Raw genomic sequence first — 27,763 nt, 5'->3', positions numbered from 1 at the left:
TTGTTTTGTTTTCAGAATCTGCATCATTAAACCCATGGTTATAAAAATATGATGAATTGGTGACAGTTTATATTACTGGTCTGTGAATTTATGATAATTTCCTCATCGTTTCTGTGGAAGTGTCCTGGAAGGAACCGTGTAATTTGGCACTAATTATTCTTCAAATAGTAAGTTTCCAAATCATTTTTTAACAACTCACTGAGTCTTTTAGCCAGAACACAACAGGTCGACGTGTATAAATAACACAATTTACAACAATGAATCAGGGAATAATATATCAACATCAACAACTGCTTTTAAAACCAACTAACAAAATAGTCTTAGAATAAAACAAAATGAAGCATTTTGTGTTTTCTGCAGATCTGCCCTGTGTCAACGAAACAATCGCTTTGGTTTGGTTGCAAGTATTTTGCATTCAGCTGCTCTGTGAAGCCTTTTGAACTTTGTTTTGAAAAGTGCTCTGTACATAAAGTTGATCAATATTTATGCTAAACTTCTGTCGCTGCTGCTTGAGACATAAAATGCATAACTTTCAGGTCTTCACACAGAATTTAAAGCAACCAAGTAAACGAGAAATATCAAAAAAATGTCCCATTTTGTTGCGGCGCTGTGAGGCTTTTGTGATGCAGCTGTTCATATTGAGGATTTTAGTGGAAAACGGTTCCACATTCAGAAACAGCAGGCTACAGCACACACGGTCCATGCAAGCGCGTCATATCACAGATTCAGCTACACTTTGAGACAATGTTGATGCAACACGGAAAATAAATCAGTTAAATTTCATATTAAGGGTGAACTCACGGACTTTTCCTTAGTTAATGTGGTGTATGATTTCATGTTGAGACTAATGACGTTGCAGCTAACAAATATATCAGCAATGGAGATCAAAACAATATAGCTCATATACCTTTTAAGCTGTATTCCAGTATTGCTGCATTGAGCCCTCTTCAGAATAAAATACAACTTAAAAAAAAAAGAAGTTGGAAAGCGTGACAAAATTAAGAGGAAATAAAAGCTAAAACTGGCGTTCAGCAGTAATCCATAAAGAATTCAGATATTTTACTTAGATAAAAGTAAAAATAGCATTTTACTGCATTACGGGTGAAGACAATTCAGTGACAATGTTAAAATAACAGGTTGCAAATTTTGCTGCGTGCATAAAAATGGCCCATGTGAGAGTTAAATAGTATTAATGCTGTTGCAGTAATGTGTCTGCAGAATATTATTGCTCCAACGGGATGAAGCGAAGAAGCCTCGTTTTATTTTGTATGTGAAATCCTAATTTCTCGAGGAAAAAAAAAAATAATGAAGTAAAATATTTCCTTTATTAAAATGTTCTGCGGCGAAAGTGTGAAGAAGCACAAAATGGAAATACTACCTTTCAAATTGTACGTTTCACCAGTCATTTGCAGAGATTCTCGGTGAAATTTGCAGGACACAGTCGCTACTGAAGCTGATATAACTTCTCGTGCCTTCAAAATCGACCTCATGTTTTATGCAGCGGGCGTCAAAAAGATGACATGGCGTGGGTTCACTGTACTCCGGAGCAAATCCGAGCGCAGATTTCCATCAAATATCGCTCAGTAGGAAATAACCGTTACGCAGAACGGTCTTATCACCGGTTTGCAGGTGGTCTGCTTAATTAACGGCGCTGCGCCGTCGCACTCTCCAGCCCCTGAAACTCGGGGGGCGTTAAGACCCGGCAGAGGAACAATAGTGAACATCTGTCGCCTCGGTCTCCTCTATGGATTTTGCGCCTGGGCTCCAGTCTGAAGACACACACACACACACACACACACACACACACACACACACACAGGCAGCGGCAGGCGGACTGGCGCAAGTGCGGACGGACCGGAGTGTGGATCCGGCATGCGAGCAGATAGGACGCTGGACCACGAGAGAAAGTGGAACCGGACGCACCGAGACGCAGCGATAAGACAGCACGCCGCAAAATGAAGACACCTATGGTAAAGGTTTCCCTGTGGGCAACTGTTTGCGGTCGCTTTTTCTATTTAATTTTTTTTGTTGTTGTTGTTGAAATCCAGCACTGTTCTTGTGAAGTGCGCTCCAATCGCCATAATGCTGCTGTGTGTAGTGTCGGATCAAAAGATTAGGATCTGAACAATGGACATCCAGCTGTGCGCTCTGGTTGGCACTGAAGCTCCACTGTAGCGTGGATCACAGCGCGCTGGATGTTAGATTTGTACTCTATTTAAAGCAGAGACTCACATTTTTTTTTAATTTTTTTTTGTAAATGTGTGGAATCTCACAGCTCACAGTTTTATCTAATTAGAATTCATGGAACAAAACGTATCCACGCATTCAACAAATCTCTGCCTGAAAGAAATCAAAAGTACCGCGAGCTGCCGATTTCATCCGTCGGCGATCTGTTTTTGAATTTATAGAGAAATTGATTCTTCGGTTAAACTTTTCACTTTGCAGCTGCGGTTGTCTTCTGAGGTGTGGCACTCATTAAACTACCGACGTGCCTCTGAACGAAGCGGATCATTAATGCGTGCAAAAACTAAGCCGAGAAGATCATTACCCGCCTGACATCCTGTCAATGTGGTGAACATGACGGCGGCCTCTAATCGAGTCGACAAAAGCTGTGTTTTTAAAAGTTTTAGTCGCACGTGACATGATTTGCAGGAAGGTTTTTTTTTTTTTTTTTTTTTTTGAGCTGAGGATGGTTATGATGATGATGATGATGTCTCGCCTCTCGTGAATCCTATACGTGCAGCCTGAACTCGATCCGGTGCAGCGGGGTGCTAATTTGTCAGCATCTGTTTGTGTCTCTGTGCCAGCGCCACGGGGTCGCCGTCCTTCTCGTGCTTCTCCTGTGCGCCAGCTTGCTCCTTGTGTACAACGGCAGCTTTAACGGCGCTTCCAGGGACGCTAACGACACGCGCGTCCGACAGCACGAACAGCTGCGGCGGCCCACTGAAGCCCCCGTCGGGGTGGCCGAGCCTCACCCCCCGGTGCTCCAGGGATACAGCGGCATCATCGACCATAAGGTGAGCAGATGTGGCCGCGTGCGTCTCGTAATGCGCGACGGGGGGGGGAGGGAAAAGGGGAGGGGGGGCGGACGAGTGGCTTCAAATGTGTGACTGATGCGCTGCACGAGTAGGCGACAGAGCCTCTGATAGTGAAAACAGTTTTACTTTCTCCAATTAGGAACCCATCTCCTGCACTGCATCCTCACTTTCTCCATCTGAGACACCTGAAAACACACACACACACACACACACACACACACACACACACACACACACACACACACACACACACACACACACACACACACACACACACACACACACTCTGAAACACGTACCCGTTTCCTCCTTTCTAATGACCAGCAGTCATCTATCTGCACAGCTCTTTGGAGAGAGAGAGAGAGAGAGAGAGAGAGAGAGCCTCCCCTCCTGTCATTTATCACCATTTTGTCCAGCACGGCGTTGCGCCACGCTCAATACCCACCTGCCATTACTAATAACAGCTTAGGCTACACATGAAACCCTTGGCTGCATTCTTCCCGTGTTAATTGATAAGCCCAGGAGACCCGCAGCTAGGTGAACCCTGACGTCACTGTAGGGGTGTATTGACTTCCATCTGTTTACCAAGCCAGGAGAAAACAATCAATGTGAGTACTGAGGGAGAAGGCTCTGCAAGTAAAGCAGACCTAATCACCTTGTGGATGCTTCTTCTTTTTTTTTTTGTTGTTTTTTGTTTGTTTTTTAGGACGACATAAAAGACAACGTGCCTCCCTGCAGACAGTTTGGTTGATGGGCTGTCGGGAGGTGTATGTAGCCATCTGCAACATCTGGAGTGAAAAGATGTTTCAAATTTGGAGAAATTGACCGTTTTGGTCAAACCCACAGACAGATTGTGAGACAGTGGGACCCTCAATACCGGTTTGTTGAAGCCCTGACGCGTAGGAGCAAGAAACGAAGATGATTAGTCGTTTTGTGTGGCGTTGCAGTTATCTTCTATCTCTGTGTGGCCATTTTGTATCCCTCCATTGTCGTTTCACATGTAGCATTACTCCTGCTGCCCTTTTTACACCTCTTTGGTCATTTTACATCTCTCTGTACTCATTTGGAGTCCCTCTGTAGTCATTTTGCACCCTTCCATTGTTGTTTTACCTGTATTATTACCTCTGTAGTTGTTTTACATCTCTTAATAGTCTTTTTTTTAAATCTCTCTTTGGTCATTGGACTTTGCAACACCTACAGCCACTTTTTTTTTTTTTTTTAGCCCCCTGAACTATTGGGGCCCATTGTGTTAGCCTATTCAGTAATCCATTACGGCAGGACCGAAGACAACGTGAGTGACAGCCCAATTCGTGCTGCCATCTCCGTCTCAAAGAAAGTATCTGTTGGATGCTGGAAAACATGACCAGATTATATCACCGGTTGATTTGCATATGAGTAATTGGACAGCCTGCTGCCTGCTCTTAGAGGAGGCTGTTGCTGTGCGAAAGAGAAAAATAAGCAGCGTGAACATGCATCAGCTGCAAGGATCTGGGAGTCAGCACATTGTTCCTGAACATGAGAAAAAGTAGCCCGGTTGGTAAATGAACTTCCCCTAAATTAAACACCAGGGGATCTGAACAGTCACTTAATCTTGTAAGTAATGGAGGTTCGTAACAGCAGGTGGAACTGTTTTCCACTAAAGGGAATCTCACCGCCGCAGAAACGTGAAAGTGTGGAAACTTTTAATGTTGACTGAAACGTTGAGCTGGCAGTTTTCCCTGGAGAAACGCTGCCTGTCTGCCCACTTAAATTTCACTTTCTGCTCGACAGTGGTCGCACTTGCTGGACATACACGTGTCGAGCAGGTGGCTATAGCCATGATGACTTCAAGTATGTGAGCAGAGTGATTCTGACGAACATTTCTGAATGAAAAATGAATGGGAAAAATGATTTTTTTTTTTATTTAGATCTTACTTTTGTAGTTTTGCCATTTTTTTCAGCTTACAATAGTATTTTTTTATCACCAATATAACCTTAAAGCTGCAATCTGAGGATTTGGTGATTACAACAAAATAGAGTAAGTCAGATAAGTAAACACATTGCAGCCAAATCTAAAGTTGTACATTATTCAAATTACAGAGAAACAAAATTGAACATTTAGATTAAAACCAATATTGTCGATGGCCGATGTTCATTAGTTTTTGTGGAACTGCTGATTCAATCTACTGCACTCTCTGATTTGCACCTTTTAAGTTAAGCGTAAGAAAATGTTTCCATGTTGGGTTTTGCTTTCCGTATTTTGGAGCATTTTCTACCTTTGGTTCCAAGACATGTAGCTGCACAACATGCGTGAACACGACTCTCTATACAGAAATTAGATGCTATAAACCGAAGCTGCATGCATGCTGGTTATCCTCGCCTGCATTCTCCTTGAGTTTCCGCTCTTCATTGCTTTGCATCAAACAGGGTCTTCACAATTATACTTCTTTAAAAGTGTGAAAACTTTCACACCGGATGTGAGTTTGATTGTTAACAGTGTATGATTTTGATTATAAACCTGGTTTGATAGAAGACATTAACATCCAGCTGATATTTGTCCAAAGGTGCGGTCCACTTGCCCGAGGCTGAATTTGTCTCGGGAGTCAGAATTGCTGCGCAACCGAGCCGCTCAGATTTCTCAGAAGTCAAAACAGTGCACGAATGAATCTGGAATGAGTCATTGCTGTCATGTTGTAGGACAGCTGATGGGGCACGCAGCCCCATCTTTTCTCTCACTCTCTGAAATACCAATATTCAGTGACCGTGTATGTTTTGATTTGATGAGGATTTGTCTGCGATGCGTCAGTAAACCCGGCTATGGATGAGAATTGATTTTCCTCAAGTGAACTGGAGCAGTCGAGCATCATAAGTAAACCACCAATTAATTTTTTTTCTCTTGGCAATAAACTTATTGACATTCTGGCGACGGGGGACATCAATTAGGGCCACGGCTTCACTGAGCATCATTTATGCTTCTTCAAACCCGCTATTATGTCACCCTTCACGTTCTCTCACCGCAGGTTGCAATCAATACTTTGTGACTTGAATGCACTTTGATACTACAGCATGTGGTTGCCTTCTCATACTTTGCATTCAGTTTTCAGGGCCATTGTGTCATCCCCGCGGTTTGAGCTCCCTCCGTATATCGAAGAGAGTCAAAATTGTTGGGCTTATCTCGCGTTTTGTTCTCCTGCAGCGCTGAGTGATCAGTGTTTGGGAGAAAAAAAATACTCTGGCACCAACATTTGTCTTCCTCATCTTTGCTTGCTGACCTCTCTGCCATATTGATCTTTCCGAGATATCAGCTGGCTGCCACGCAGGGTGCAGTGCCAGTCTGACTTCAACCGCTTCACTTTATCTTACGAGTATTAAACTTCTCACTACCCACAAACAATTTGGAAGCCGATAGGTTTTCTGCAGTCTCTTGGCCAAGATGCTAGAACCTTTGCCAGAACAGTTAAAAAAAAAATGCTTCTCCATGATTGTTCCAGACATTCTTGTCAGGTTGGGAACCCAAAAATAAAAAAAAATTGTGTATGTTGCACACTGTATTTATGAATCTAGAATCCATTAAATCCTTCGTACCCGGTATTTTCAATGCAACATGTTTGATCCAGGTCAGAATGAAGGGTAATTTATTTCGAGCTACGCAGCAGCACTGGTTTGCCTGGACTTGTGCTGTGAAAGAGAGCGACGAGATAAGGAAGCAAAGAAAGAAACTTTGGAAGGAGATGAAAAGGAAAAGAAACTTTTGTGGAGTGAGGGCAAAGGGAATGAGAGAAGAGGACAAAACTGGGGAAGGGTAAGGACGGAGAGAATGATAAAAGAGAATGTAGGAGCCAGGAAAGGTTCAGCCTGAGAGAACGAGACAAGAGAGTGAAGGAGGAGGTAGAAACCGGCACTTGAGAGAAAGATAGAGACAGAAATCCCAAAGGGTTTCCTTTCTTCTAGCCCCATCCTGCTTTTTATTTTCTCAGCGGAGAGGAGGAGGTGGACAGGAAGCCACTCTTGTCAGTCTCTCAGCGGAGATGGGAGGGACGAGACAACGCAACCGTCTTCTTTCTGATTTCTGCCTCCGTGACACCAGGATCTTGCAGATTCGGGGCTGATATCCTGCGTGTCAGGTGGATGTCGAGGTAGCGGAGAGAGAGGGCGCCGGCGCAGACGGGAATGAGGAGCCTTGTCAAACATGAGCGGCGCTCTGATGTGGCGCTGCAGAGGAATGAACTGTGCTGACTTTTCCTGTCTCGCAAGACACAAGTTTTCCGTGCGATTAAAAGCTAAAAAAAAAAAAACTTTCGGCTCCTTGAACAGGACTGAGAGTCTACGGCCATGCGGGCGGCCCCGTGAGCCCGTTCCAAGAAAATATGCTATCTATACTGATGTCTGGCGGGTATGTGATCGCAAGTTTAGTGCGGCCTGTTAGCGCGGTAGGATTTTGCGAATTAGCGCTGAACGTGACGTAAAACTGAGATTGATGGAACAAAAACTCTGATTACACTGATTAATTAAACTACACTAATCTCTACCAGGGTTTCACCATCCAGTAATTCACGAAAAACCCAAATGTCAACCTACACTGCAGGGAAAGTCAAGCGATCCACCAAAGTTGTTGTGATTCATCCTTCGGGAACCATGAATCTCAGAACCAAATCTCCTAATAATCCATCAAGTAATTGGATTTTTTTTTTTTTTTTGCCGTCCTTAGAGCCATACCTCTAGCATTGCTAAAAAAAAAACAACAACAACAAAAAACAGAAACTGTTGTGCTGCTGCAGCCAATCCCTCTGAGATGGAACAAGCAATTCACAAAGCAGATTCTTCTGCACACTCTGGTCAGAGTCGTTTTTAGACACATCGGCGCTGGAAATACTCTCTGACTGGGTACACTTTGCTTGAAGGCATGAGCACGAAGCCATCTGTGCCAAGGAGACATGACAAGGCATCTCTCTCCCAACCACAGCTTTAGTGACAGCTGGAGAACTGATATGTTTAATATTTTATCTCACACAGCCACATCTTCAACGGTTTTCTCCGAGCAACGAAACCATTTTTCACTGTTCATTAGATTTTTGCAAAGCAATCAGCCAGCTGGATGGCGAGACAGAAAACTCCCCAATTAGGCCGTTTTGGCCAAGGACTCTGTAGTCATCTAATGTGAACTAACAGTGTTCGTGACGTCTGCAGGGCTGCGTGTGTGCAGAAATGCGTGTGCGTGTGTGCGTGTGCGTGTGCGTCTGTGTCTATGTCTGTGTGTGAGGTCCATCTTTGTGCTCTGTACCATTTGGAGTTTTTAAATTACAACGCAAACCGAACAAAACATTAGTGACAGATAACGGCTATTTTTATGCAGAGACCTTGTTAGAATACTAAAGATGCTCTGTTTTGACTGGAGGGGGGCAGGGGGGGGGATAGTGGTTTCTTTATGCCACAGTGGTCCCAATTGGAGCACAGTCTTGGATTTCAACTTATCTCCAGTGCATTCTGCTCTCGCCAAACATAACGCAGCTTGAGGCTCTTTCCAGCGCCGGCCTGGAAAGCAATTACGAATGAAGGGTGGGTGGGGGCGGGGGTGGGGGAGGGGGGGGGGGGGGGGCTGCTTCTCGATAAGCAGTCTCTCGATTGAGTAATCTTGGTGCCTTTTGGCATTCTGTGGTTAAGGAATCACCGGTGAAGCTATACATTTTCAACACAAAGGAAGTGTAGGGAAATGTCTTGAGGGTCACGTCGTGAGCTGAATGGTGATTTCGTGCTTCTCCGTGTTTTAACCTTTTCGGTGTTCGGTAGGCTGTAGCCCGTGGCGCGCTCTCCTGATTTGATCCCTGAGAGACCTGTGAAGGATCTGAAAAGGTTAAACTATGATAAATGGATCATCCCTTTTGGCACAACATCAGGAGGAGATAGATGATGGGCTGCTGCCGCCTTCCGCATGGTTGAGAGCAAATGCAAAACGACGGCTGTGCAAGAAGCATTGCAAATAAAACCCAATTTTTTTTTTTCCTTTTTTTTTTTCCTCCTCAGGCTCCGCAGACGCACAAGGCCGGCTACATTACTCAGCTCTTTAGGCGTGATTAATGAGCGTGCCCTCCATGGTTGGGGGGCTGGGAGGGGGATGATCAAACTGTTATTTGTATTTTGGCGTAATGTCCTTTTGTATGCTTTTCCTCTCCAGATTAGAAACATATTGCATGTTGAGGTTATTAATTGTGGACCCCTGGGGTTTTCTAAACAGTTTTCTTTTTGGCGAAAAGTTTTTTTTTTTTTTTTTTTTTTGTAAAACAGGAAGTGACAAAGCAAAAGTTGCAGAAGAAAACCTCAACTATAAGCACCAGAGAGCCGGGAAGACCGAAGTCGCCTACCGGAGCCTTGTAGTGTTTTGCTGTTGTGACGGGAAATCGTTGCATGTTGTCTGACTTTAGGCGAACCACTCCCAATTACAGAACCGACTTTGATGTATATCCCGTCATCCCTCCTATTGAGGCGACGGTGTCATGGCTGTTCGCCGAAGGCTCTTTGGTCTCTCAGACGAGCCCACTGATTACACTTCCAGAGCTGCTGAGGAGGAAGCGTTTTTTTCATGGGCGCATACGCAGATGCTTTTGCCGTCTCATCTTTCCTCTTCGCTGGAGGGACGCTGCCTTAAATCAGGTTGCATCAACACGAGCGCCTGTCATGGGAACCCAAATCTCCGTGGTGCAGAACAGACACTGCAGAAAGTCCAAACTCTCTCAGAACAATTTGAGGTGACACGTTGTTCAAGGCGCTGCAAAGGCTAAATTGCGGACGCGATGGGCGACAAATGAAATAAAATGAAAGCTCGTCCTAACTGAACGCCTCAACCACATTCATCACGCCACCAAATGAAGGAACATCTTTCGGAAGAATGCGGTTCCACTCCCAACACATTTTAATGCCCAACTCTTAAGTGGCCAAAATCGAACGCGTCGTTAGCAAACACAGAGATCAGATCTGACAAAATGTGTTTGTTGTCTCCGTTACTTAGCGGCTCCCTGATAGATGCTACAAAAAGCTGGTCGTGAAAGTGAAGTACTGAAGGGGTAATAAAAGCACGATATGAAACAGATCAAAAAACAGGCTCTGGAACAAATTGCTTTGTTTAGCACACATGCGGAGCTGCCTCCTGCTGTGTACTGAAAACCAATTGACCAATTGTGGAGTGTCCATTGTAGTTGGAAATCATCTTTTCTGTCACTTTTCTGATAGCGACGCTGTTTCCACCGCTGCCAAAAGAAGAGGTGTTAGAGCAGCGAACACGGGCAGCAGAGGAAGTAGTCATTTGAGGAGTGTGGAGGAGAGAATTTGTCCTTGCAGCTCTGCCTGTTTTCACATTCGTTGTCAATCACCGAGGAGAGCGGGTGCGATTGGAGATACGGTGACGTACCTCTCTCCTCCTCCCTCCTCCTCCTCCTCCAGTCTGCACACGCAGATTTGAACTTCATTGAGATCTTAGACGAGCCTCGGAAGAAGCAAGTGGGTCACACTGACATGTAGGTCAACAGTGGAAGTTTCCATTATTGTTAGCATGACTAAATTGATTTTGCTCGTGGGGGAGGGGGAGGGGGGGGTTGATGTGGTTCCAACCTCACTGGCTCAACGAAATGTAATTAAAAAACATTTCTCTTACGCAGTGTCCTGCAGTACTTTGTAATATTGGGGTTAATTGCACACCAGAACATGTTTTTCGTTTCCCCAAAAAGCTGGGCCGCTGTGTATTATGTAAATAAAAACTGAATGTTATGATTTGCAAATCACATAAACCCACATTTAATTGATAATACCCCAAAGGCAGCATATCAAATGTTGAAATGGAGAAATGTTATAGTTTATAAAAAAAAATATATGCTCATTTTGAATTTGATGACAAAAACATCAAAAAAGTTGGGACACAGGCATATTTACCACAGTGCTGCATCACCTCTTCTTTTAACACCACTGTAAATGTCTGGGAACTGAGGAGAACAGTTGCTAGGGTTTTGAAAGTGAAATGTTGTCCCATTCTTGCCTGAAACAGGATTTTAGCTGGTCAACAGTTTGGTGTCTGCTTTGTAGTTATTTTCATTTTATGATGCCCAAAATATTTTCAATGGCTAACAGCTCTGGACTGCAGGCGGACCAGTTTAGCACCCTGACTCTTCTACTACGCGGCCGTGCTGTTGTAACGTGCAACATGCGGTTTCGCATTGTTTTGCTGAAAAAAGCAATGTCTTCCCTAGAAAAGATGTTGTTTTTGAGGGCAGCATGTCCTGGTCCAAAACCTGTATATGTCATTCAGCATTAATGTCGCCTTTCCAGATATACTAACTACCCATGCCATGTGCACTAATGCACGTCTATACTGTCACAGATGGTGGCTTTTGAACTGTGCACTGAGAACAAGCTGGATGGTCCCTCTTCTCTTTAGCCCGGAGGATGTGCCCTGTATTTTTAAATTTGTCAGCCCACAGGACAGTTTTCCACTTCGTCTCAGTCCATCTTTAATGAGCTCAGGCCAGGTAAGGTGGTGGCGTTTATATATGGGTTATTTTTTGCATGGTAGAGATTTAAACCTGCGATGAACTGTGGTTTTAAAAAGTGTTCTTGAGCCCATTCAGTGATTTCCACTACAAATAGTTGTGAAATGTTCCACCAGAAGATTGAGTTGAACTCGGGTAGTATCAGAGGACATGTGCAGTAACTGAAGTAGAAGCACAAGCACAATTCATACATTCAGACAACCTTCACTAGGTACTTCAAAGCTGCACAAAAAGTTATATCATCTAAGAATAAATATTGTTTGTTGAGTCCCTGTTCTGTCCTCTGTTGTATGGTTGTGCCACAGCAAAGGAAAATTAACCCACGCTGAAAACAAGTCATTGTCTAACCTCAGCAGGATACTTTTATTATAATGAAATGAATTCAATACACTTTGCCAGCAAAGCAAAAACAGTTTAATACAAACTGAAAGTATTTTGTCATTGAACATTTGGAGGAGCAGTAGCATTTTTCCACAACTTGTTTTTCAAAAGTGACTCAAAGATTGTTTTGAGTAAAGCAGTCTCTGGAAACTTCTGCCTTCTCTCAAACTGCAGTTGTTTACAGTCAAGGTAAACAAATGGAGCTTTGAATAAAGTTGCTTCAATGCTTGTTATCTTTTACCTGTTTGAATCAAGTCGCTCTGCTTTGGTTAATAGAAGTGCAGAAGTCCCCAAACACCCACATTTCCTCCAAGACCATGTAGTTGATGCTTTGTAATGCAAAAAAAGTTTAAACACATCAACGCTGAGCTCGGAGCAAAGTTTTGGAGCAAATAAATAATCCGATTTTAACATCGGAAACACTCGTAAATGTCATTTTTACGCAGAAGAAGAATGAAATAGAGACGGCCGGCTGCAACTCGTGAAATGAACAGATGCAGTGGCTCATTTCAGCCACGCAAAACAGTGTCTGTCTGTTTATGAGCTGACGATGACTCAATTTCCTCGGCTCGTAATCACAGTGTTAATTCCTCCCTCCGTCATCATCTCATTAATAATGCAACGGGAACCTTGATGATGATGATGATGATGATAGCATCAGATGCTCAGCTAATAACCGAGAGGTACAATATCAACAGCATCAGTCATAAAATAAGTTTTAATGCTTCTTCCACTACGAGTTACAAACTTCAGCTGAAGAGCAGAGGGCCCTGCAGTGGTGGAATACTTCGACTCCATTTATCTGGCAGCTACACTTAATAGCTGCATTGCAGATTAAGGTTTTACATGACTGTGGCTAAGTTGAAAAGATACAGTTGAAGAGTGAACAGTGGTTCCTGCTGTGTTGAGTTTGTGATGTATAATACAAAAATTAAAAAAAAAAACACAGTGTCTGCTTGCTAAATGTTTCCCAAAGAGTTTGTTCCTTTTTAACGTCTCACGTCGACAATCAAAGAGGAAAAAAAATTATTCAAGGTTTCACAGAGATTCAGACATTTTGGGAAAAGTCCTAATGGCATCTGTTATCCAGCTCACGTCCCCCGCTGATTTATCCTTTGACCCTTTGGAAGGGGTCCAACCCCATGTTGAGAACCACAAAATCAAACAACTGTATATAAAGTTTCATTTCAACACCGACAACAGCGTGTCGTTCGTTGATGCAATCTAATGCAAATATTTCACTCACGCGGGCCGTTTTTCTGCAGAACAAGTGCTCTGTACTTGTAATGGAGTACTTGTTCATAGTTTGACTAAGCACAGGCTTTGAATACTTCCTCGCTCACCTTTTCTTCAGCGGCTGATCAGGGCTCATTAAGGGATAAAACGCAGTGGGAGCATCTTTCCGACAGAAAGCCGTTAGCATGCATGCGCACATTGTTTGTGTCTTTATGAATTCCTGCTCGGCAGAATACACTCCGGATTAGACTAATGAGCCCCTCGTTTGTGGGGGAGGTTTATGACCTTGGTGAGAAGAAAAAAAAAACAGAAAGAAAAGGAGAAAAAGAAAACAACAACCCCCAAACCGCCGTTTACTGATGTGAGTCCGTTGCAGAGTTGCTGCCAGGAATCATTACTTTTATTGTGAAGATCAACTTGTGTGTGAATGCAACTCATTCGTATGTTTCTAATCACCAGTTTGGCTTATTGTTGCATCTCAGGTGTGTATCCATTAAGTAAATGAATCGGCATCGCCTTTGTAATAAACATTGGCGTCGTGATTCATTTCATTAGCGGAAAAATGTATAAACGGGCTCTCCTCTTATGTTCCACCTGGTCACACTGGAAATTTTAGTTTTGTCATGCAGAGAAGATTATTACTATTATTACTATTATTATGAGCATGCAGATTTCACACTCAATGGTGGAAGAAGCTCTCTGATTCTTAAGTAAAGGTACCAATAACTCACTGTTAAAAATACAAGTCCATCATTTGAAGTCCTGCTTCAGTAAAAGTACACAAGTTCCAAGTACAACATGTAAAAGTACTTCTGCAAAATAATGGCCCATTGACTTATGGGTTATTGCAAAATGTATATTAAAATATCAACGTATAAGCAGTATTTTACTGGTCTAGCTGGCAGTTCAGTGCGTTGGTTCCCAAACTAGGGGTCAGGCCCAAATAAAGGGTCACAAAAATGATTAGTTTATAAATTCTTTCACCTTTGCTACTGCACACTTTACAGTTATTTAAAGCGACATTATGCGACTTTTGCTGAGCAGCAGCAACAGGGACCTCAGTGGCCACGAGTGGTGATTACACAAAATCTTATGTTCAATACAAACCAGCAACCGTGCTTTACGCTCACCTTAAGTCTGACTACACGGGATGCTAACAAACAAAGGACAGTAAAATAGTAAATTAAATTCACTTCACAAATCTCAGATTCATACAGCAACAACACAACACACATAAACTGGTGCTTGAACGTTTGATGTTAGAATTCTGTAATTCTTCACAAATAAAAACATCATTAGAATTTCAAACAAGTCCTAAAAGTAGACGAAGAGAACTCAATTAAACAGATAAGACCAAAATATTGTACTTGTTTTACTGAGGAAAGTATTCCAATATTGCAAATCTGTAAGTGGCAAAAGGATGTGAACCTTTATTTTCAGTATCTTGTGTAATAACTGACGGATGCAGAGGCCCAAACTAGACCCAGTTGTTTTTTCCAAGTCAATAAGGTTGGGAACCACTTGTTTGATCTATAATAATACATTTCTTATAAGCGTATTATGTCTTTTTTGTATGTAGAATTTGAATTAAAATGACAATTAGTCACAGCTATTAAATAGACATGGCGTAAAAAGTACAATACTTCCCTCTGAAATGTAGTAGAGTAAAGTAGCGCCTCCAAATCTGACTCAAGTACAACATTAGAGTAAATGTAATAAGCACATACTTGCACAAGTAGTAACCACAGCTGTCAAGTGCACATAGCAACATCAAAAGTACAACGATTCCCTTTGAAATGTAGCCGAGTAAAGAAGCCGGGAATGGAAATACTTGAGTAAAGTACGTTGAAATAAGTGCAGTATTTAAGTGAACGTAATAGACACACACACACACACACACACACACACACACACACACACACACACACACACACACACACACACACACACACACACACACACACACAAACACAAAGAGATTGAAAGACACTCACGTGTCCTGCTTGCCAATATGAAATCTGTCGCCTCCCAGGAGATTCCTCCCTCTTGACGAGTGTTGTCACCGGCAGCTGGTCTTTTATACACACACATCCGCCCACACACACACATGCACACACACACACACACACACACACACACACACACACACTTTTCGGTTACTGTCTCTCATTATCCTCTGTTGCAGCATCATAATGGACAGACTCCAACTAGAATATTTAGCACTGAAAATGTTTTCAGAAGGAAGCAGAGCGTTTCCCCGCATAGGGACTGTAATATCGCCAATGTATTATTGATGTCTTCTTTTTGTTTTTCTTTGGCTTGTTATATTTGGGAGAACGCAACAGTTAATTGCTCCTTTGGGATTTAGTTCCTTTTTTTTGTTGTTGTTTTTTTTTTACACTCCGAGATTTAACAACTATACTCTCCAGTCTGGAAGAAGTTGTTTCTTGGTTGGTGTGAAAATTGCCTGTTTGCATTTGTTCACAATATACTTGTCATCTCGAGTTTTGACGGTTAAGAGTTCGCCACATTCAAATTTCCATCCCTGCCCGTGCATATATTCGACTGCACGCTAAGATTATGTTGCACCTTTTATCTTTCGGTTTCATTTTCAACTCGCTGCGTCTCGCGGAGAAAAAAGGGACTTTTTTTTGCAAGTGGAAGGGTCGGACGTGATTTGGAAATGAAATAGAGGCGCACACCTCGCGCTCAGACGTCTCCTCTAAGTCATTACTCTCACCAGACTTTCTCTTAACAAGATCATCTACTCGTTATTGATTCGGTCCATTGTTTACGACGCTGTGCTGGGCGATAACCCTGCCTATCTCTCCCAACAACTGATCTGAGAGGATTATGGGACCATATCAGCCCGGCGCATCAATAAACGGAGAGATGATGAAGGCGGCCTTGAGCTCACTTGCAAATCTGGAATCTCCCCCTTTGAACAAAGAAAATTGACTTACAGGTGCGTTCGACGCGCTGTGGAGGGGAACTCCTGCAGATGTTTCAATGGCTGTTTGCGAGGCTGCTGTTTGCATAATGACCCCGGCAGAAATCATCATTTCTGCAACGCTGTGAAGCGAGCGAGTGTGCATTTAACTTTTCCTCATCAAAGAATGCCCCTGAAATCCCTCCGTGCCTCTCTGAAGGCACTGCCCTACATTTCTCGGTCTCCAAAGTGCTTCTTTCTCTGACAGCCACTCCTTTTTCTTGCTCCTCTTTTTCATCTATCAGATTGCCTTTCATTTTCCTCCCCTCCTCCTCCGCCCGCCTCTGTCTGTCACAGCTCCCCTCTTCCTCGCTCTTCCTCTATCTTCCTCTCTCTCTCTCTCTCTCTTACCTCCTCCCGTCTTCCTCCCATCTTTCTGCCTCCCTCTCTCCCCATAATGTCCTTCTGTCATTTCTTCTTGGCTTTTTTTTTCCCCCTCCTCTATCTTCTCTCCTTGCCACCTCGTGCTGCAATTTTATAGCAAAATGTGGGGAGAGGGAGAGATTCTGTGACCTGGTAAATTGCACCTCATCTTTTGTATTCATGCCAAGGCAATCTTTCCTACCGGGATGTGTATGTGTGGTCCTTCGCGGCTCTCTCCTCTTCTATCTGGGTGGAGGGTACGGGGACAAGCAACGGCTGCATCATTCTCCAGTCTGCACCGGCGGCTAGCGAGCTGATATGGGGCCAATTAAGGCAAAAAAGAGTGCGTGTTGTAACAATGTGCAACCCCCGACTGCCTCCGCGCTCCACCTGGCTGCCCGCGATCGGCCTTTTCCACCTTCTCGTACTAATAGAAACTCGCGGCAGGATGGGGCGTTTGTTCTCTTTTCGGGTCACTCGCACCTGACGAGGTGAGGAGGAAGAGGAGGAAGGGGAGGTTTGTTATTCATCTGGGAGAGAAGACGGAGAGAAGAACGGGGTGCTGCATTGTTCTGTTCACCTCTCGGTGCCGGCGGTGAGGAGAGTTAAGGTTTAATGACACACCGTCCTGCCTTCGGGCCAGAGCTGCACGTGAGCTGCAGAGGTGTTTGGTGTTTGGGATACAAGGGCATTTTTGATTGTGGAAGGCAGCCCGGGGAGTGAGAGACGGTGTGGGTGGAAAGAGAAACCAGCAACACCTGCGTAATAGAATCAGTCCAGTGGAGTAGCTCTGCAGTCGAGTTTCGCTGGAGCACATGACACAGAGTTAACGACACAAGTTGTTTTTTTTTTTTACGGTAGGCTACGACATGGCAGCGTTGCAGAGGCTGTAACCCAAATAAAATCTCTACAACAACGCAACAAGATGATGAAATGCTGTGTTCTCTGCTCCGCGTGGCTCTGACTAAGATCTGGTGAAGTCCTGGTTTAAAGAAACCAATGTGGAGCGTCGGGGAAAGTTCAATCTCCAGTGTCAAGTGTCTTCATAAGGCAAGCCTGGCTCCGCCAGTCATCGCTGTGATTATAATCTGAAAGTTGTTTTCACATGAAGGTTAATTTAGCAACTCTGAAGGGCGAAGCAATGACCGACCAGTAGGAGAGGGGGGGGGGGGGGGGGGCTCAGGCCTGCTTCACACTATAACGGCTGCCTCACATATCTAATCAGGTCAGTGTGGAGATGTGATGGGGTCAGCAACCTTCAAAACTGCGTGCTGATACTTTCATTATTAACCCGGGATCCGAACCCATATGTTAACGCGGGGAATTCGTGGCGGGTAATACCAGGCTATCATGAGGCTGTGTTGTAGTCGAAAGAAGTGTAGCATTTAAAACCTCTCGTTCAGTTCCTAAAAAAAAAAACAATCCACAGGGTTTCTCTACCTGACCGCCAGCACACCTTCCTGTTCGCATGCAACATGAACGGGTTAAATTCCGCTTCTTTTCTCGTGGTCATCGAGTCGGAGGAAAAGTTAACTTTGCAGAGCTGAAAAATCTTTGCTCGCACCACTTTGCGGTGTTTTGGCATCTGATAATCCTTCAAACTAATGGATCTATTTCTCAAATTAATTTCCCTGCCCGAGTCATATTTCATTGTCTCACCAGTCCTGGAAACAACGCGCCCCCACTAATTTTAAAGCGGTGTTGTTTTCAGTGTGAACATCCCTTAAGACGGTTTGCAGCGGGCTAACATTGCTGCTTTACATAAAATATGCAAAAAATAGTTTAATATAAACATAGCCGGACAGCAATGTATGTTAAGGGTCAAAGGTGTCCTGTAATTAGTGTGATGTTGGCAAACGACCAGCGGTGCTCTTTTTCTCTTCGGCGTGATCATTATATAAATATCATAAATATATAAAGTCCGCTTCCATTCAAAAATGTGTTTTTCTTGCGTCTAGAGTTGAATGTTTGAGCTTCTCTGTGTGAGCAGGGTTTAAATCTACAAGGTTGTTTTCACAATTATCTGGTGAACGGGGAAAGATTCTGATTTGAAAGGGCGGACCAACGAACATCACAAATCATTCGAAAGTAACTTACACGTGTATGATGCGCAAACCTGCAGTGAATGGACTTCACAGTGAAGTATGAGAAATGTTTTGTCCAGCAGTTAATTCCAGTTGATTCCAACAACAAGCCGTGGACCACCAGTGACCTGAAGGTGCTTCTTAATCAGAAGAAAGCAGCCTTCAGGTCTGGGGACAGGGAGGAGCTCAGGAGAGTGCAGCGCCACCTGAAGGAGAAGCTGAGAGAGTGCAGGGACTACCACAGGAGGAAGCTGGAGGCCAAACTCCAGCAGATGAAGGAGATTACTGGCTTCAAGGGGAGAGAGAGACAACCGGGGGGAACCTGGAGAGGAACAACCAGCTAAACTGTTTCTTCAACAGGTTTAGTTCACCGCCCTCATCTGTCTCCTCCACACCTCACACCTCCCAAACACCTCTGCTGCCTTCCCCCCTCCCCCCTCCGTCCCCCCTGGTGAGCTGCATAGACACAGAGCCCTCAACTTCAAAGGGCTCTTCCTCCATAGACGCCATGACCCCCCCTCCCCTCTGTGACGACTGGCCAGGTTAGGAGACAGCTGGAGAGACTCCACCAGCGCAAGGCTGCAGGGCCTGACGGCATCGGCCCCGGGGTCCTGAAGACCTGACGCCGTCCAGCTGGCCGAGGTCCTACAACAACTCTTCAACCTGAGCCTGAAGCAGGAGGAAGTCCCGGTGCTGTGGAAGACGTCCTGCCTGGTTCCTGTACCGAAGAAGACGACTCCATCCGGCTTCAACGACTACCGACCGGTTGCCCTCACATCTCATGTGATGAAGGTGCTGGAGAGGCTGGTCTTGGCCCACCTCAGACCGCTGGTGAGATCTTCTCTGGACCCGCTGCAATTTGCGTACCAGCCTCATGTGGGAGTGGACGACGCCATCATCTACCTGCTGCAACGAGCTCAGTCTCACCTGGACGGAACCGGTGAATCTGTGAGAATCACCTTCTTTGATTTCTCCAGTGCATTTAACACCATCCAACCACTGCTGCTGAGTGAGAAGCTGCGGGTGGTGGGGGTGGTGGGGGTGGACGCGTCCACCGTCTCCTGGATCACTGACTACCTGACAGGCAGACCACAGTTTGTCCGTCTGGGCGGTGTGCTGTCTGATATGGTGGTCAGTGGTACTGGAGCTCCTCAGGGAACTGTTCTGTCTCCCTTCCTGTTCACCTTCTACACTACTGACTTGCAGTACAACTCAGAGTCCTGCCATCTGCAGAAGTTCTCTGATGACTCTGCAGTGGTCGGATGTATAAGGGATGGACGGGAGGATGAGTACAGGGCAGTAGTGGAGGACTTTGTGGAGTGGGCGGGAAGAAATCACCTCCTTCTGAACGTGGCCGAGACCAGAGAGATGGTGGTCGACTTCAGGAGGAAGACGACGGCTCCACAACCGCTGAGAGTTCTGGGAGAGGAGGTGGACATGGTTGAGGAGTACAAGTACCTGGGTGTGTCCATCGACAACAGACTGAAATGGAAGACCAACATCAACGCGGTCTACAAGAAGGGGACGAGTCAACTCTTTTTCTTGAGGAAACTTCGATCCTTCAATGTGTGCAGCGAGATGTTGGAGATGTTCTACCATCTGTTGTGGCCAGTGAACTGTACTTCTAGTAGTCTGCTGGGGGGGAGAGAGAAGGGGGGGGGCAGCAGCATTGGAGCCGGCGACACCAACAGACTAAACAAACTGGTTAAGAAGGCCGGCTCCATCATCGGCTACAAACTGGACAGCCTGGAAAAGGTGGTGGAGAGGAGGACGCTGAACAAACTATTATCCATATCGGATAATCCTGTCCACCCTCTCCACCACCTGCTGCAGGGAAAGCGGAGCACGTTCTCCAATAGATTCCTCCAGCTCCGCTTTCACAAGGACCGATACAGGAGATCATTCCCGCCCGCTGCAATAAGACTGTACAATAACTCACCTCTGGCAAAATCCATCACACAACAATAACACTGTTGTCTGTGTTTCTTGTTTGTTTAAATATAAATATATATATACACTGTACTGTATTTACTGTATATACTGTGCATTTTTATATTTAATATTTTTTTACTGTTATTTTATTGCTTTCCTGTATCTATAAATGCTGCTGTAGCGAAAACATTTCCCCTTGGGGATTAATAAAGCAACTACCTACCTACCTAAACTTTAGAAATGAAATATATTTGCATATTCATAGTTTCTTAATATTTCTAAAGCGCACGGAAGAAGGTTCACAAGATAATTAAATTCTTATGTTGAAAAACTTATCAGGCAAGATTATTCAAAGTAGACTCTTTTGGATCCATCTTTAAATATGTCCGGAGGGAATCTTTAACTAACAACAAATGGTTTTGTTCTTTTGGCCAGGATCATCTCAATCTGCACCGCGCTTTCAAAACTCCGACAGTCCAAGAGCCAAAAGTGACATCTGTGTTTCTTCTGCTGCTTCCAGACATATTAGATACATGAAGTAAGGTGTACACTGAAAACAATTTTTTTTTTTAAATTTTGTTTGTCCACTCAGAGAAAGGACACTTCATGTGGAAAGATTCGGTGCCATTCAATTTCAAAACACTCTCACTATCAAGCAGTTTTAGTTAGTAATCAGTTTATTTGGCGACATCATCTAACTGCCAGCTGTCTGTCATGTTTATCTGAGCTGCTACTGACAGCTGCATCATTTCAAAGCTTCATCTTTATCAGTGTTCTGTCTAAAAGCCCTCTTTCTTACAAGTAAACAAAAAACGCCCGAGGTTCCGGTTCACGCTTACTGAGAACATTGCTTGAATTTGTGAACGGGCATCATAATTTTGGTTTGATTGTAGGACGCAGCTGTTTTTCAGAAGTGTTCCAGATGTGTTTTTCTGCTGTGTGTGTGTGTGTGTGTGTGCGTGCGTTATGTTGATGTCCATCTAAACTGTTAATGTGAAACGCTTCTGGCCGGTGGAGACGGACGCGTTCACTTTCATCTCGAACATGCACACAGGTGCACGTTAAATCTCCGTAGCACTGTCTGTGGTGAGTTTCTCTCTCTTTGTCTCACACACACACACACACACACACACACACACACACACACACACACACACACACACACACACACACACACACACACACACACACACACACACACACAAAAGGGCTCTCTTAACACTGCTGCATGCTTTGAAGATCAGAGCTGCGCTGCCAATGTCTCCTCTTCTTCAAACGCTCTGAATGATATCAGCTTTTATTTCAACCAGGGGCCCACTAACAAGATCATCAGCCATGTCACTTATCCGTAAAACACTTTCAGCCTCCATCAGTGAATTTTCATTAGTCTCTTTTTAGGTCAGATGTTGTTTTTTTTTTTTGTTTTTGAAGGAGATAATTGCCCTCCATCAAAGATGTCTTCTTTTTAAAATCCTCACAGAAAACTCTGGCCTAATTAAGGGCGGGAGCGTCAGAGCAGCCGGAGCTGTCAACCTGAAGTATGACTGCTGACCGCCGGATTCCCTAATTGCCCCCGTTTCGATATCCACTCTCTCCTCCTCTTCCTCTGCCTCCTCTTCCTCTCCTCGTCTTCATTAGTTCTCAGCTTACTTCCCACCTCGGCGCTCCCTAATGACTGGTCAAACGTGCATGCCAGACAAACAGCTCCAAACAAGCCCTCCTGTATCGACTTTGCCCTGCAGCGCTCAACCTGCCGGGGAGAGTGTGTGTGCGTGTGTGTGTGTGTGTGTGTGTGTGTGTGTGTGTGTGTGTGTGTGTGTGTGTGTGCGTGTGTGTCGGCGCTCATCAGCACAATAGAAACAGGCTTGATTTCTCTCTAAAAACACACCGCCTCTGCCGCTGTGACTGGATTTGCGGTTTTCCCTGCAGTCGTTGAGATTTGACATTTAATTGGTAACTGCAGTCGCACCGCCCCTCACATCCGCTCCTCCTCCTCTGCTTGCTGCACACACTAATTGGTGTTTTGTTTCTCCGTTAGTTAATGCTCTATTCATTCACTGTTTCACTCTCCGTTTCACTGTAAAAATCCAATTCTGTGCTCCTTCCGGTCTTTGCCCTCCTCTGCGGCTGGTTTTAATCATCTCATATCATAAATTGCACATTCTGCCTCTCACAGTAGGAACCGTGTAAAATCAACTTATTTCTAAGGGCATTTTTGTTAACTGTTATCAGATTTTTTTGTTTTTTTTGTTAATGGCCTTTTTCACAGGCAATTTTACTGAATGATCAAATGAAAGACTGGCAGTGAAAAGTCACACTAGCTTCTGTCCAGTGAGATTTGTTACCCTGAACAGCTCAGTTAGATGACTATTTATTGTTTATTTTTTTTAGCAGTTTGCTGTTTTTCATTTTTAGCCACGCTAGTAGGACGCTCTAGGGACTGTAATGTCCTTTTGTTGGATGTTTTTTCTTTTGGTCTGAAGTCAGCGTTTTCATTGATTCAGTGAAGTATTTAGCCAGTACACAGCAAATTCACATCTTTGGAATAAACTCTCTGAGTTCAAATCAACTCTTTTTTGCTTGTACACGTGAGACCATCGAATTCACTCTCAAGCGGAGTGAAAATAACTTTTCTTGGAGTTGTTTTTTTTCACACTTTTCAGGAGTTGAACTTGAACTCTTTGGGAGTTAAAACTCGACTCCCATGAAGAGTAAATTTGACTTTAACCTTGAGCTGTTTGAATGTGAAACTCTTTCACGGTGTCAACACTTAAGAGTGTGTATCGTTTGACATACAAGGAGTTAAAATGGCATCACACTATGAAGGTTTTAGGTAAGACTGACAATAAGATAAGAACATATTCATCACAGATTTATATTTAACAATTATTTGCAGTGTGATTAAATTCAGTGTGCAACAATTAATGCTGCATGAAAACTTTGTATAACAAGTTGTAAATTAACCAATGTATTGGTGCCACTGTGATTCCTACCTTGTACACTTATGGTTTTGAATGATAGCCCCATTTTATTTATCTTTATGCCTTCATTGAAATATTAATAAACAGCATGTTTTAACAAAACTAAATATCATTTCTGCCCATCACTTAGATTTAATTTGGTTGCTTTATTCTCAAAAGTTACGAAGAAATAAGTCAGGCATCCTGGGAAATGCTAATACGTCAATACAGCTGCGCAGTAAACACCGGGAATCGTGTTGAATCGTGCTCCTCAACACTCAGCGAATGAACACCAGACTATTACCCCACCAGAGTAACACTGAACACAAGCTGGAGTCTTAATTTAGAAAATAAACTCCCAAAATCAAACTCTTTGTTTAACTCCAGGATATTTGACTCCAGAAATTTGCTGTGTGTCGATTTTTCCGCGTTCCCTTCTTACAACTTTCTTGTGATTTTTTTTCCTGTTGCACCGTCATCACACAAATATTTCAATTTGTCAAATGCAATCAGCCTCAGCTAATTAGCAAATGTTAGCAACCCGATACGCTAAACCAAGCTGGTGGAAATGTTGTCGTTGTGAGCAGTTTGTAACAGCGGTGTTTGGATTTAGCTCAAAGCATGGTCGTACCTTGAACTCTCGTCTCGGGCCCAGAGTGTACCACCTAAAAATACTTCAGGCCACGCAGGCATGCGTTGCAGTCTGAGCGTTGCAGCTAGGGGTCGCTATAGCACGAAAACAACACGAGCGAGGTGAGCTCGTCAACCAAAGTCATTTAGTGAACACAGTTACTGATGGGAATATAGTGAAGCGTAAAAGCTGCACACAGCCGCATGCCATACATGTAAATCATCTGCATGTGTACTTCATGACACAAAAACCATACAAACACACACAAATACCACGTGATATAATAAAGTTAACTGTGGTCGGCAGGTGTCGGAGACAACAAAAAGATTTGAACAGGTAATGTCTGTGAAGACCTTAAATGTTGTTAATTAATATGGCAAGATAAACCACTTGCTCTCAATCAGTGTTGCACAAAAACGATGAATAAAACAAAAGTAATACGAGGGCATAATTATCAATGGTGCATCTAATGCAGGCCCAGAAACTGTCTGGGTGTCCCTTCATACATTCTAAAGAGCCATTGAACATGACGATAAACCTTAATGATGATGATAAATATGCCACCTTCCCACCTCATGTACAGCACTCATGGTTTAGGTCATTTGTTTCAATTGCAATGTTTCATTACCTGTAAACACACTATTATTTCTACCCATCACTTGTTTACTTTGGTTAATTTATTCTCTGAAGCACAGGGAGACCACCGGCGGCTCGGGGGCCGCACAGAATATTTTGTCAATTAATAGCTGTACAGATAACTCTCATGCTTACAGTGTAATGTGTGTACTTGTGTGCGGGCAAGAGCATGGATTTGGGGCGAGGGGAGGGGCCTAAGAAAAATGTTTGAGGCCAATCCCAGTTCTGTTACGCTGCAGGGATAAATTAAACATCTGTAAAGCAGCGGGGCATGTTGACAAGTGTGCAAAGGAAGCAATAATCAGAAATAAGATAAAAGCGGCACTGCTCTCGCTATCAGTCGGCATTACACAGTTAAGATAAACAGCTGATGAATCAAAGTCATCCAGGTTCTTTGTCTGATGGAGACAGGGACACATTACAGCTTCGGTTTTTGCATTTGCTGGCTCTATAATGTCTTCCTTAATGTCTCTAATGTTTCATCTTAAACTTTGTACTGCTACAGGCTGTGTGTTTCTCCCGCCCCACGTGACACTATAAAACATAACCAGTCACTTCCTAATGAGCCGTGCAGGACAAAAGCTGCATTCACAACCTACATTAGCAGGGTGACATACAACAGAAGACAAGTTCTGTGTGCGTGGAGGTCAGAAATTCCCCTTCTTTTCTTTTTTAAGAAACTTCAGAGAGCACTTTTACCTCTCGCTACCATTAACATGTGAGGTGTGGTGGAAAGCCCTGCGACAGATGAGGCTACAGAAACAAAGACGTCTTCGACGAGCCTAAAGGTCAGGCCGGAGGAGGACGGAGGAGGCCGGAGGAGGCCGGAGGAGGCTGGAAAACGCTACGCTCTGCTGTGGCATCCCTGGGCGATACCAGACAGCCAGACAGCGTCCCACTGGGCCAGATGATTACCGCCTCTCAACGCTCACATTTACCGACCATATCCTCCATTTCGCATCCTTGAATACCCGGCGTCCTCGCTAAAGCCCTCACTCGATTCCCCCCCCCCCCCGCTCCACCGCATTCACCCACATAAAATCGATATCAACATTCGAATGCTGTTTCTCCGCTCTGAGGGGGGAACGGCATACGTCAGGCGTAATGGTTCACTGCTGTGTAAGTATGTCTTTTCCTCCAGGGACCAAGCTGAGTTGGGAGGGGAGGAGGGAGGGAGGGTTGAGTGAGGAATTAAAGCTGATTTCATGCCCCCTTAACATCCGTGTGAGTTTTAACCACCAGTTATTGCCTGTGTTACCCATGAGCAGCGAAGGGCTGCGAGCGCTGAACACGAAGCCAATCAGGGCGGCTGCGCAGCACAGCCTCTCTCGGCTACAATCACATCGCAATAATATGTGATTATACGAGTCCTTTATGCCCCCCCTCCCCCCACCCCCGTGTTGTTTAATCACATCCTCTCGCACACAGCCCTCAACGATAGCGGCCTCCTGACTCGCGCACGACGTCCGAAACAGCCTTGACATCACAGGAAACACATCCGGACCGGCGAGCGGCTCTTTCTCTTCTGTCCCGAAACGCTCCCGTTCCACGCCGCCTCCCTCCGCGCTGAAGGATACCGCCTCCCCGGGCGGTCCGGAGCCGAGCCGCCTCTCCCTTTCATCCCCCTCCACCATCTCTCAAGGTTAATCCGCCCAGCTTCGACAGCCATGTTTGGCTCGGGTCAGGAAGTCAGGCAGGGTGAGCGGCGGGGCAGGCAGTGATGGCTCCCGCAGCCCCCCCCCCCCTCCCCCCCTTTGAAGGACAGGCTCGGCGGAGGCAAAGGCGGGTTTCGGATGCCGACAGAATGAGGAAACAGAGGAGGGTGGCGTCCGCTGTCTGGGTTGTCGCTCCGGCAGGCGGAGCGTGGGATGTGAATGGCTGTTGTCTGTCTGCATGTTGTTGCTTTTCTACCTTTACTAGGCCAAAGTCGATGGATGGATGGGCTTAATGAAACCAGGGCAGGCTCCTGGTGAGTGCAACAAGTAGGACAAGGTTACCATTTGTCCCTCCTTGGATGAAAACTACTCTCTGAACTGAAAACTAAACTGATGTTCTGTGAGTTCATAAAGTCCTCTCATTTTTACCGGAGAGATTACAATTGTAGCTGTGTCGTCACAGTTTCTGTAACCAGAGTTATCCAATGCAATCTAGAGCTTTATGGTTTAGTTAATACATCAGTTAATTGATTGGCAGAAAATTGATGCTTATTTAAGTCCTCATAGTAATAATTCACTCGGCCCAACTTCTGAAATCGCAAGAGTTTTTCATTTTTATCAGTTTGTTGGGTTTAGTTTTGATTATTAGTCAAACAAAAGAAGACTTTCTGTAATTTTTCACAATTTTATGACTTTGTTTCAAATCGAAAGATGAATCCAAAAAAAAAAAATGAACAGATTAGATATTAAACTAGATTTACTGCCTAGCTGTTGAATACCTCCGCTAACCACTCAAGTTGTAGTTTACGTGCATATCTGGCCAAACCCATATAGATAGTAAACTCACAGTGACCCTGACCTTTGACCTTTGAATACCGAACTCTATCCTTGTGTCTACGTGAACGCTTTTGGCAAATTTGAAGAAGGTCCCTCAGGGTGTGCCAGAAGAATGGGAAAGACGTGAGGTCGCAGTGACCTTGAGCTTTGACATTTGACCTCCAAAAAAATCAGAACAGTCCATTCCATCGTTGATCCAAAGGAAACATTCATGACAAATTAGAAGAAACACCAAGTTTAAAGAAGATTGGACGGGCGCTTGTCGAGATGCACAGAAGACAAACATGTAGTCAGAGATTCCTGAAATTATAAACTGTGAGTTTTCATGTCAAATATTGAAACAATGCGGTGAAGGAGAATATCGAGGAGGCGTCTGTTGGATAAAACTACCTTAGTTCGTTGTACACCAGCAGAACGACTCCGCCCTGCCAATAACTCCACACGTCGCCCATTTTAAGCAGAACCGTGGACCTGTGTGGTCTGATTGTGAATTGTACTCCCGAAATTG

At 44.4% G+C, this 27,763-nt stretch overlaps 2 protein-coding genes across 2 annotated transcripts in view; one reads left to right on the top strand and one right to left on the bottom strand.

The window, feature by feature from the left end:
* Window positions 1-27,763, bottom strand: part of pigk (phosphatidylinositol glycan anchor biosynthesis, class K) — an 87,602-nt gene that overhangs the window by 10,944 nt on the left and 48,895 nt on the right. The gene's annotated exons all lie outside the window — the stretch shown is intronic.
* st6galnac5a (ST6 (alpha-N-acetyl-neuraminyl-2,3-beta-galactosyl-1,3)-N-acetylgalactosaminide alpha-2,6-sialyltransferase 5a) overlaps window positions 1,583-27,763 on the top strand; it is a 41,889-nt gene continuing 15,708 nt past the window's right edge. Inside the window, exons 1-2 of the mRNA XM_069692560.1 lie at window positions 1,583-1,970; window positions 2,808-3,017. Of these exons, the coding sequence (XP_069548661.1) occupies window positions 1,956-1,970; window positions 2,808-3,017 (225 nt within the window). The 5' untranslated portion in view covers window positions 1,583-1,955. The remainder of the gene's footprint in view (window positions 1,971-2,807; window positions 3,018-27,763) is intronic.

This window comes from Brachyistius frenatus, unplaced genomic scaffold (genome assembly GCF_029030835.1).
Source record: "Brachyistius frenatus isolate BFR_SWC_R1_liver_20210118 unplaced genomic scaffold, ASM2903083v1 Contig_12, whole genome shotgun sequence".
Lineage (NCBI taxonomy): Eukaryota > Metazoa > Chordata > Actinopteri > Embiotocidae > Brachyistius > Brachyistius frenatus.
This window is presented reverse-complemented; position numbering and strand designations above follow the sequence as displayed.